This window comes from Chaetodon trifascialis, chromosome 12 (genome assembly GCF_039877785.1).
Source record: "Chaetodon trifascialis isolate fChaTrf1 chromosome 12, fChaTrf1.hap1, whole genome shotgun sequence".
Taxonomy (NCBI): domain Eukaryota; kingdom Metazoa; phylum Chordata; class Actinopteri; order Chaetodontiformes; family Chaetodontidae; genus Chaetodon; species Chaetodon trifascialis.
In genome coordinates, this window is record NC_092067.1 from 26,064,518 (window position 1) to 26,074,556 (window position 10,039).

At 47.7% G+C, this 10,039-nt stretch overlaps 1 protein-coding gene across 1 annotated transcript; it reads left to right on the forward strand.

Annotated features, from left to right (window-relative positions):
- Window positions 1-1,891: 1,891 nt before the first annotated feature.
- Window positions 1,892-9,578, forward strand: klhdc3l (kelch domain containing 3-like). The gene is made up of 8 exons (XM_070976275.1): window positions 1,892-1,946; window positions 4,791-4,983; window positions 5,111-5,193; window positions 5,278-5,356; window positions 6,281-6,324; window positions 7,106-7,226; window positions 7,484-7,661; window positions 8,376-9,578. The coding sequence occupies exons 2-8, from the start codon at window positions 4,812-4,814 to the stop codon at window positions 8,995-8,997; spliced, it is 1,299 nt and encodes a 432-aa protein (XP_070832376.1). The 5' UTR covers window positions 1,892-1,946; window positions 4,791-4,811; the 3' UTR covers window positions 8,998-9,578.
- Window positions 9,579-10,039: the final 461 nt, after the last annotated feature.

Genomic DNA, 10,039 nt, shown 5'->3' on the forward strand with positions numbered 1-10,039 from the left:
GTGAGAAACATAAAATAATCACATTCCACTCTTACTGTTGTCTAAAGTCCTGACTGGAGCAGCAAAAGCACGAAACCTCTGTGCCATCGCGGGATGAACACAATGTTCAGCTGTGTGTGACACAACTTCAAGCTGAAGCAAACACACACTTCCTTCCACACACTCGCCCCTCCTCCTGATGAGAGCGCACAGGTTGCCTTCACTTACTGCTGGGAATGCTGGGAATTTTCACACTTGCATATGACCATGATTGCAAAAATATTTATCTTTTAGTTGTTTTGTTTGACAGGTACACAGCCACCGTGGCACACCCACACAGGTGTTTTCACTCATTTTGCCTGATTAGATTAAACTCCTCGCTGAGATGTCACTCATGTCGGACCGGCCAACATGTGTTAGCGTGTGATGTTGGAGGTGGGAGCCAAGGTTTTCTGGTGGAACTACCCGTAGATGAGTGTCAACAAGTGTCCACAGCAGACTTGGACTAGAGGCAGGACTCACGCCTGGCCCTGACATGAAAATTAAAGCAGTTTGGATGACCGGTAGCTAACCTGTTTGTGAGCAAGGAGAGCGTCCAATGTCCTCTCTGGTTCTCCTTTAGGTGCACCGATGCTGACCAATAGAGTGGTGCCAACAGTAGAGTGCACTGTCCATGCACTCCTCATGTGCCTGTCTGTGACTAAAGAGAGAACATGGAACTGCATCTCAATCCGTCCTCTCTGCCTCAGGATCACCTCCTTGTTCAGGCTGAGGGTCACTTGCCTGAAGACTCTCTTTCCTCAGAGTTGTTTGTCTGTCGTGGTAGTCAGACACAGGGTCCCTCTGTCTGTGGAACGTCTCACTCACTGGATTTGTGATGCAATCTGCAGGAGCTCTTCCAGCAGACCTGAGGCCACTCTCCACTAGGGGCGCTGTGTCCATGTGGGTGCTTTTCATGGGTGTCTCAGTGGTGGACATCTGTCCGGCCACCTTCTGGTCTTGCAGTTCGACCTTTGTGCAGTCATATCTTAGCGACATGACCACTGACTTTGTGTTACTTGGTGCACTATCTGGGGCAACCTCATGTTTTTGACGAGATCTTATTCAGCTGTCATGGTGTCAGAAGATGAATTGCCTTCACATTCTTATCAGTAAATATGTGTCATTCCAAAAATAAATCCATCCATAAATCCAAACAACCTTTCATGCTTTACTGTTTGTAGATGTGGTTACTTGCCAACCCTCTAGCTACTTGCGCTAGAATGCAGGAAAACAGTCTCAGAAATGAATAATCTTCTGTGCAAAGACCCACAGATACTTGGTTAGGTTTGGTCTCCCAGTTTAGGCTATGATGTCTGGAGGTTAGCAGGTATGCTTATCAACCATACTCAGTGACCGTCGACTGTGATTGCTGGCTTTTTATCTGTAAATGCTTTAAAATTGTGAATTTGCTTGCTGAATATTTTAAGCAAAATCCCTGGTGGTTGAGGGGTGATGTCAACAACGCCTATATATATATGTGTGTGTGTGTGTGTGTGTGTGTGTGTGTGTGTGTGTGTGTGTGTGTGTGTGTGTTAGTAATGTATACCCTTAATTTATTTCTTACCATTTAAATTAGGCTACTTAGTCCCAGCCACTGCTTCACATCTTGCTAATGATGCAGGCCCACCACTCATTTCAGTCCTGACCTGTTTTCACTGCATGCGTTATTGTTTTTTAAGTCCCAGATTCCAAGCAGAGTAACCTAATCGTTGTCTGCAATGTTAATGTCATTCTAAGCACTGATATTGGAAAAAATATATATTTTAGTGTCAGTGTTTTGTAACTTTCCACGTCTGCTTTACATCCAACCAGGCCCCGCGGATATTTTCACCGCTTTCCAACTTAGAAGCGCAGTTTACGAAGCGTCCGTGAATGCGGCACAAGCTCGTTTACGGAGAGACAGTCAGAGGAAGAGGAGCGCCGTCGTAAGTAATAAATCAGTCTTTACAACATGATTATTCTCTCATTAAGTGCTTGTCATGCTATTTAGCGGCATGCTGACATTTTGGCACTGAAGGACAAGCTGTTTTATTTCCGCCAAGAGACGTTACAACCGGCGAAGAAGCTCCAAAAAAAGTTCCCCTCCTCGTTTCCTCTTCTTCTTCAACTTAACCGTTATTAGCCGCGTCGGGTTTGTTTCCGCTGTCATTAACGGAGACACTGAAAGATGCGACTGTAAAGTTATCACTTATTCCTGGTTAGTTACAGTCATTTTGTGTCGTAAACAGCCAACTGTCGGGCGGTGATGGAAACTGGATCCCAAATTAACGGGTTGCCATGTTACTCACGAGCCGCCGTTAGTAACGGCACGTTAAAGTTAACGCAGCGTGAGCTAGCTAACCGTTACTAGCTCCGATGCTAAACTTCAGCAGCTGGAAAAGATGTCAGAAATGAGTCACTGAGCCAATCCAACATTCACCTTGTCTTTACAAAGTCATGCTAACGTGAACTCAACTTGTCACCACTGTAAGACGTATCGGTAACGAAAGGGTTAATTGAGGAAGGTCAGCTAGCTTAACAAGTTAACCTGCTAAATTAGCTGTTCAGCAGCGGGAAACGGTTAGGGTTGTTTTTCAGATGACTTCAACAGAGGAGAGTGTCCAGTGATCCAGCAAACACCAAAATACTGTGTCAGGAATCACAGAAAAGGCATGTGTGGGTCATTTCTCACACTGTGTGATCACATGGACTCCACACTGACATCAACATCACCTGCCTGTGACTCACCAGGTGTATCACCTCAGATTAAGATGATGACAGATTGTGTTGCAGCCACTGACATTTAAAAGCTTTCTTCATGGTCCAAAAACAGGTGAAAACACAGGTGAGTGGAAGCCTCTGCAGGAGTTTCCGTGAGGAGAAGTTGTTGGGAAACCACGAATGAAAAGCGGATGTGGGGCCGGCGGGGTCAGCAGTGAACGTTAGGGGCCGCAGAGGTCCCGTGTGGTCCTCGACGCCGTGCTGCAGAGGACTCAGTTAACCTGATGTTTAGACAAAGCAGCCTGGTTCACTCATTCATTTCAAGCTGAAAATGCAAAGTGTAGTCTTAAAGTACAGTAGCTTTGCTCTGACGCTGTATCCACCTCATGCACAGGAGACAAAATATTAGAAATGAAATAAAACAGCAGCACAAACATCATCCTCAAAAATGTCCTATTAAATCAGAACCACTGATTCTTAAACAGTTTGACAAAGGTTGTATTTATTATTATTATTATCGGATTACAGTTTTCTGATTACTGGAGCTTTTCTTGTCTGTCTGATATTTATTTTCTGTGAGATTTTTCACATTTTTTCCCCAACAACACACAAACCAGGTGTGCCCCTGTGGTAACAATGAGGTGTTTGGACAGGGCGGAGCGAGGTGTGTCACCACAGTGTCGTGACCCCGGGGCTGTTTGCTCATGTGACACTTTGATAAGATGGTCAGGCGGCCGCGGCGACGTCGAGGTGAAGGTAGAGGACAGGTTCGCGGTCGCTGTGTCACTGTGCAAAAGGTCTGAGATGTCGCGGCGTGGAAAATCACTGCACTGTAATCTGTAAGAATAACGTGTTAAACCCCACCCAGCATGGAGCGTGTCCTCACAAACATGGTAAAGGACAGTTGAAGCCAGTCTCAGTAAATGTTTCCGTGTCGTTTTCTGACAGATGAGTCAGTCCTCATAAATCACTTATGGCTTCTGTGTTGGAGGTCAATGCCCGGGTCGCGTTTTATCGCTGTGGTTTAGTTAAAGTTGGGTAATGAAGCGCTTTACCGTCGCAGCATCAGGACTTTAATCCATCAGATTAGCAGCTGTTTTGATCACCAGTTAATCTTGATTTGACGGTCCCAGCTTCTCAAATTATTATCTTTATTATTACTAACCACATTTTTAGTATTTTCTCCATAAATTGCTGTTAATTAAAGCTCTGCTACAGTGAAAAACACAAGCTGCTGTTGATATTACTGCCGCACAATTATAAAACATAAATTTCTTCAAGTCTCCACAGCGAATTTTGTCACGAGATCAGTCTCACTGTTGATCTAAATGGCTGCTAAAAGTATTGTAAAATGATTTCGTCACCCAGAGTGGTCAAATAGGAGCTAAGAAAGGGATCACCATGGCTGAAGTTCGAGGGGTGTCACCTGTAGAAGAACCTTTAGCAGCTGGCTAACACGCCGGGCCAGGCTTGTCTCGTGTGGAGGGATAATAGATGATCCATTTTCTGGAAGCACCTGACTGTCGTGATCTCAGCTTTATGATGTGCTGAAGCAGGTTTTCCCCTGGAGGTTGTTTGGTGGTGGACGTGGTGGAGCTCAGGAGGCTTTAAATAGCTGTGTGATCAGGGCGATGAACGTAAACACAGACGGACTGCTGCTGCATGAGGAGCGCAGGCGGTGGCTAACTTTAACTTTAACTTTAACTCGAGGCAGACTTTTCGTCCTGGTGTGAGTATCAGACCGACTTCAGCCTGCATGCCTGCGCTGTCTGTGCTTCCCTGCCTGTGTACCTTTTCCCAGGTTTTAAGATTTAATCTCAGGTTTTGGTCTTTGCTCTCGGCAGCATTCAGACGAGGTCGTTCAGTCGACGCTGATTCGCTCGTTTGTGTCACTCGGGTGGCAGCTGAGTCCTCGTTGCAGAGAAGGACAGCAGCTTGGACGTCATAACTAAGAGTTTACTAGCAGTGACGTTTGCTTGCATTGTGATATGCCACAATCAAAGGAAACCAAAGGCCTATGAGTACATTTCATACGACATTTCTCAACACCTCGATGTTACTCCGTCCAGGAAATGGTCCAGTGAGAGCCGATGACGCCAGCTATGAGTCAGAGTAGCCCCTGCCTGTGGACTCGGCTCCCCCAGAGCAGCCGGTCCCCACGTGACCGCTACAAGCACGCCTGCTGCAGCTGTGATGGACATGTCTACGTCCTGGGAGGAAGACACAACAGCTGTCTGAGGGACTTCTGGAGGTACAGCGTGGGTAAGCGCTGCACACAGCTAGCATTCAGTTTATTATAGTGCTAACGTGTGTGTGTGTGTGTGTAAGTAAGGAAGGTGAGCGCCATGTTTGATCCTAACCATGCAGGTAATCGTGTGCTGTGTTTCAGTGTGTAACGAGTGGACGGAGCTGAGCTGCAGCGGTGAAGCTGCTCCAGAGGAGCTGGAGGAGCACTCTATGGTGGCCCACGAGGTACAGCCTCGTTATCTTCTGCCGCTTTGATCTCTGCTGATATCACACAGTTAGAATATGTTTCACAGCTTCCACCTTCTTCAGGGCTTCCTGTATGTGTTTGGAGGCATGCTGGATTCTGCGTACACCAGGCGGAGGTGTCCCCTCTGGGTGTTTGACATCGGTGAGTTTCACTGTGGAGACAACTGGTCCAACTGACGCTGGCAGGCGGCGTTATGATTTTCTCTGCCAGTGCTCAGACTTGACAGACAAAGCCTGTTGTTGCATGTCGGTTCCAGCCTCACGCCTCCGAGCCCCTGTGAAAATATTCAGCGCCGTCTTCAAGCGCCGTGTGAAACCCGTGAAACCTCTCGTGAGCTTTGAGAAACGTGTTTCCCAACATTTTTCACAGCTTGAGCAAAAAGGAAAACTCCCAAATAAGAGAAAGTTTGTTTGAGGATCACTCATACGACTCATGTAACGAAGCTGTGTCGAGCACGAGTTTGCTGCAGTAAAAATACCACTGCCTGTTGGTTCCTGTGCCTCCGCCTGGTTCAACACAGCTTTGATTGTGCCTCAGTCACCAGCTCCTCTTCATGTCTGTTGGTTATCGGTTCGTGCTTTTAATATTTCCACTGAAGGAGGGAATCTCAGTCTGAGTGACTGCGCCTTGATGTCCCCATCCCACTCAAATCTGAACTGAGGACACAGAAAATCACTGATCTAAGAGCCCAAAATGATCAATCCACCACACAGACCGGCAGTTAAATCCTCTGAATCGTGAAGTTCGTCTGTGAGTACAGTTTGCAGTGCAGTCCGGCTTCTCTGCCGCAGTGTTTGAGCTGTTTTTCAGCTGTGGTGCAGAACATCTGCGAGCTGATGAATCAGAACCTGCTCATGTTATAAGAGACTGTTTCAGACTAGAAAATGCTCTCATGTGGAGTCTGAAGTCCAAACTTTGTGCCCACGTTTTCTGGGTTTTGTGTGGCCTTCACAGACCGCTCGTTCATTTGACGACGCTCTGATGTGAACGTCATTCATTTCATATGTAATTTATCTCCAGCTTCAATTTTCATACTCTTTGTTTCTTTCTTTGTGACTTTTCCAGAGAAGCAGAAGTGGGTGCACTGGCAGGGGAAGACGTCCCCGCAGGTACAGAGCGCCGCTCACACGAGGTCACCTGAAGCAGAAACAGATCACATGAAAACGCTCTGGTCCACTTCAGACTGATGACAAACAACACTTTCATTTCATTCATTCGAGCCTCATTCTGCACGGCCATTTTTACACCTACTCAGCCGTTAACGAGTTTAAAGAGTTGAATCTGCTCTCACGTTAACAAGTATTGAACCTCAATAACCTCCTAATAACTAAGAATTGATTGTGAGGACGTTGTTGTGCATGAATTAAGATCTTATTAACTCACAATCAGGAATTAATAAGTGTTTTATAACGACTAACTCAGAGCCAGTATCCTGCTAATGCACATGCTAATGAGCAAGCAGCTAACAATGAATATAAAGTGTGGTCAAAACATCGCTAACAACATTTACAAAGATGTAATCATTGCAGATGTTTTGTTAAACTGACGGATGACAGCTTTCTAATCAGGCACCGAATGTTTTATTCTTAGACACAAAAACTACTGAAAATATTTACAAGTTTAGGAGCAATTCATGTGTTTTTTTTCAGCATACGAGTCAAAAACGTCTCAGTTCCAGGTCGTCATGAACGCAGCAGCACCTGCGCAGGTGTACCTCCAACTCAAGGCAGACCTCAGATCTGTCGGCTCCGTGGAACCGAAAACACAAACACAGAAACATTCAAAACTGAGCAAACTTTGCATAACAAAGGAAAAAACCAACTCGTGTGTGTGTGTGTGTGTGTGTGTGTGTGTGTGTGTGTGTGTGTGTGTGTGCGCGCGTGCACGTAGACCCAGACCCCCACCAACAGGAAAGGTCACAGCGCCGTGGTGCTGGGCTCTGCCATGCTGCTGTACGGAGGGTTTGTGGACATGAAGGGGTCCTCGCAGGAGTTCTGGAGTTTGGATTTTGGTGAGTGTGTGTTGTCTTGTTTCCAGTGTGTTCATTCGTGTTGCAGCCACTCGTGGACGGTCGCGGTGCGTTGTTCTCGTGTGTTGTACTTTGCATGTTCTCAGCCGTGTGTGCAGCATCGTTAACCTGAGTCGTCAGATAAACTGAGGGGACGGAAGCGAGTCAGAAACAGCCTTTTTTATTTGTTTTGTGTCTCTGTGACGAGCACCCACAGCTCCAGGCTTTAATATGCACCGATGTCTTTGTGTACATGACAGACACGATGGCGTGGTCCCTGCTGACCGGAGCTCAGGGCCCGGGCCCCCGACACAGTCACTCAGCCATGACCTACCAGAGCTGCATGTACCTGTTTGGGGGCTTGAAAGGTTTGCGGGAGCAGAGAGACTTCTGGAGGTGGAACTCCAGCAGCCACACATGGACGTCCCTCAGAAACAAGTGAGTGGTCCTCTCGTGTGTCAGCGTGTCCCTGTGGGTGTCGGCTGAAAAGCTCCGTCCGAGGAGCTCTGCCTGGACGTGAGCGCAGCCCCCGTCAGACACTTAAAGAAATAAAATCATGTCAGTTCACATAATCAGACACATTCATCCATGATACTGGTGTATCATGATGATGGCGGCCTCAAAGTAAATGTGAGATGCGCCCCGTCCAGAATCAGCCGTCCACGCCAGCAGACTTCACAGGCAGTTTGTCAGAGCGCTTCATCGGGCCGCGGCCACGTCTGGAACCTGATCCTGTTCAGGTAAAAGCCAATACCGAATGCCTCAACACCTGCTGAACAGCCAGGGATCGGCTTTCAGACGGCTCAGCTGCGCTAACGCAGGGCGACACACAGGAGAGCAGCACGCACACACATCCAAACCCAACACGACGACATGAAATAAAGACGTGAACGAGTGGAACGCTGCGGCGCTCCAACGTCTCTGCTGTGACGTGGAAAGAGCGTCTTCCACGTCACGTTTCTGATGCGTGCACGGTCCTTCTGCGGGTCTCTCCAGCTGTTGGTTGTATGAGTTCAGTGTGACCTGAGGACTTCCTCCCCACCCCGTCACAGCTGGTGGCTCCATACAGAAAGAGGCTGAAGGCCAGTGCTCACAATAGACTCTGTTCTGTGTGTTCCTTCCTGCTGACACCACCTTTTGTTGTTTCCTCAGGTCCGGACCCTCCAGGCTGGTGGGCCACTCCACGGTGGCCTACAAGGACAGCATGCTTCTCTTTGGGGGAGGCGAGAGCCAGAACTCTCCTAAGAACGGCCTGTGGAGGTACAGCTTCAGCACCCAGACCTGGAGCCAGGCCGCCACGCTCCCAGGCTCCGACGCCCCGGACAAGATCCACCACTGCTGCGCTGGGCTCGGGCCCAGCTACCGGTCCAGCACCAGCAGCCCCTGCTCCAGCCCAGGACTCCAGCCCGGTCTGCTGGACGGGAGGCTGAGGCCCTTCAAGAACAAGTGCTTCCCTGCCCCGCTCACGTTTCTGGGGTCCGAGGGAGCCATCGAGCTGGAGACGTTCAGCCCGGACAGACGCTACGGCAGCCAGAGGACACCCGGCCAGTCAGAGCTGGAGGGCCTGATCGGGAGAGACGCACCGCGCATTGGGAACTGCTTGACCTTTGAAAACAAGGCGTTCAGGACACAGTGCACCGACGAGGACCTGCTCAACGGGGACGATGAAGATGCGGCCCTTCATCTGCCTGATCTGCTGCTGGTGCTGGGGGGGCGGCCGTGCAGCAGACACAGTCCCATCTCCATTTGGCAAATGACTCTGAGCGACTCGTAACAGCCGAGAACAAACCTCCACGACTCAGTGTTACGTCTTCAGTCACCCTTGTTAATACTATATGTTAAAGAGTTTACAAGAAAATAACCTCAGATATTTTTATAACACTTTTACTGTTTGATGTTTATTACACATTTTCTTTTTTCAGAAATAACATGGCATTAAGAAATATTATAGAATTATTACAGTTGTTTACACTTACCTAAAGAGGTCAATGCAGCTCACACCTGAGCATGAACACAGACCCTGGATCTCCTCACTGATCTCCTCACTGATCTCCTCACTGATCTCCTCCTCTGCTTACTGTATGAACTCTACTGTCTCTTAATTTGCACTAACCGTCTGACTTATTTCAGCCCCACAAGCTTCCAAGTCTTTGCATAGTTGCTTTCATTTCCTACGAACTGACAGCACGGAGATCAGAGTGCCTGTAATACAAGATGAATTCCACACGATGGCGCCAGTCGTCGGAGGCACTGAGGTCTTGGAGAGCCCACCGCTAACACATTGTTGGATCTGGTCTTTTCATCTGTTGTTAATGAAAACGATGAATAAATATCAGCCTTATCCTTTAAAGTCGATACCTAAGATGCGTCTTATTCCATCCTGTCTGACATCACGTCTGTCTGCTGTTATCGACGTGATATTTAAGTTCAGTAAAATCTCCAAACCCAAGACGTCTTCGCCTCTTTGCCAAATGGGAATATTCTGCACGTCTCCTGAATCATTTTAGACACATTTACCCAAAAGTCAGCCGGACATATTTGGGACATTTGTAAAGTTCAGGGTCTCAGCTAGAACTTTAAATCCATCTCTGGGTTTGAACGATGTTTGGCTGCACAGCACAAAGTTTGCTGGACTGCTGCTTCTTCAGGGCGTAATGAGAGGTTTATATCGGTAGATGGCGCTATTTGTCTGTTAATGAGCATTGCTATGAACTCACTTGACTTCGGTTCCAACTTTTATTTTATTCGTTCACTCAGATTTTTTTCATCTTCAGTGAATATTTTTGATTTTATTTTGTGCAAAGTGAGACTGTTCT